Here is a 1297-nt window from a genome sequence, read left to right on the forward strand (position 1 = left end):
AAGTATATCATTTGCTCCTCACATCGGTGGGGCAGTAGGATGTTATGGATGCCAGTTCAAGGCATGCCAGGAACTATTCAAGATTATAAAACATAGAAGTTTATTTTTCTCAGTCTGTATATTTAAATAATATTCTATAGGAAATCATATTTATGTTTGCAGTTGAAGGAACCTGATTGTAATATAATGCTCTGGTTTCATTTTTCCTAGGAAGCAATAGTCAGTTCTTGGATTTTGTTCAGTGATGGTTCGGTGACACCCTTAGACATTTATGATTCCAAGGATTTTTCAGTTACTGTGTCATCATTGGATGAAATGGTGGTGTCTGTCCAAGCAAACCTTCAGTCCAGATGGCCGGTTGTGGTCGCACAGGGTGAAGGGCAAGGGCCCTTGATTAAATTAGAAATGATGATTAGTGAGCCCTGTCAGAAGACCAAGAGGAAGAGTGTTCTTGCCGTGGGTAAAGGGAATGTCAAGGTCAGATTTGAACCAAATATTTATGAGCACCAAGGAGGCACCAACAATATTGAGGGCATCAGTCGGGAATACAAGGACCACCTCAGTAATTCCATAGAGCGTGAAGGAAACCGGGAGAGAGCAGGTCAGGAGTGGTTCCAACATGGCGCCTCGGTTGGCCAAGAGGAACGTAGCAACAAAAGCACAACCCCACAGTCTCCCCAGGAAGGAAAGGATAAGAAGTCACTCAAGAGTGGCGGTCCAGACACGTTCACAAGCTTCCCCACTCAAGGGAAGTTACCGGAACCCAATAATCTCAGTGACCTGACAGTGACCTCCAGGGGGTTAAGTGACTTGGAGATCGGCATGTACGCTCTGCTCTGTGTCTTCTGCCTGGCCATTTTGGTCTTCTTGATCAACTGTGTGGCCTTTGCTTGGAAATACAGACACAAAAGATTCGCCGTGAGCGAGCAAGGCAACATCCCCCATTCCCATGACTGGGTCTGGCTTGGGAATGAAGTAGAACTTCTGGAGAACCCCGTGGACATCACCCTCCCGTCGGAGGAGTGCACGACCATGATAGACAGGGGACTGCAGTTCGAGGAGAGGAACTTCCTTCTCAATGGCGGTTCCCAGAAGACTTTCCATAGTCAACTGCTCAGACCCTCTGACTATGTCTATGAGAAAGACCTTAAAAGTGAGCCTATAAATCCATCGGGCCCAAAGCGGAAGCGAGTCAAGTTTACTTCCTACACCACCATCCTCCCGGAGGACGGCGGCCCATACACCAACTCCATCCTGTTTGACAGTGAGGACAACATCAAGTGGGTCTGTCAGGACA

General features: G+C 47.3%; 1 protein-coding gene across 1 annotated transcript; it reads left to right on the forward strand.

Moving 5' to 3' along the window:
- Window positions 1–210: 210 nt before the first annotated feature.
- Window positions 211–1293, forward strand: LOC102727158 (transmembrane protein 132B; the record flags this gene model as incomplete). The annotated part of the gene is made up of 1 exon (XM_081810514.1): window positions 211–1293. A coding segment is annotated over one exon (1083 nt), but the record flags the coding sequence as incomplete, so codon positions are not given.
- Between the last annotated feature and the right edge of the window lie 4 nt (window positions 1294–1297).

The sequence above is a fragment of the Leptonychotes weddellii genome, unplaced genomic scaffold (genome assembly GCF_054177405.1).
Source record: "Leptonychotes weddellii isolate Sample4059 unplaced genomic scaffold, ASM5417740v2 HiC_scaffold_27651, whole genome shotgun sequence".
Taxonomy (NCBI): Eukaryota; Metazoa; Chordata; class Mammalia; order Carnivora; family Phocidae; genus Leptonychotes; species Leptonychotes weddellii.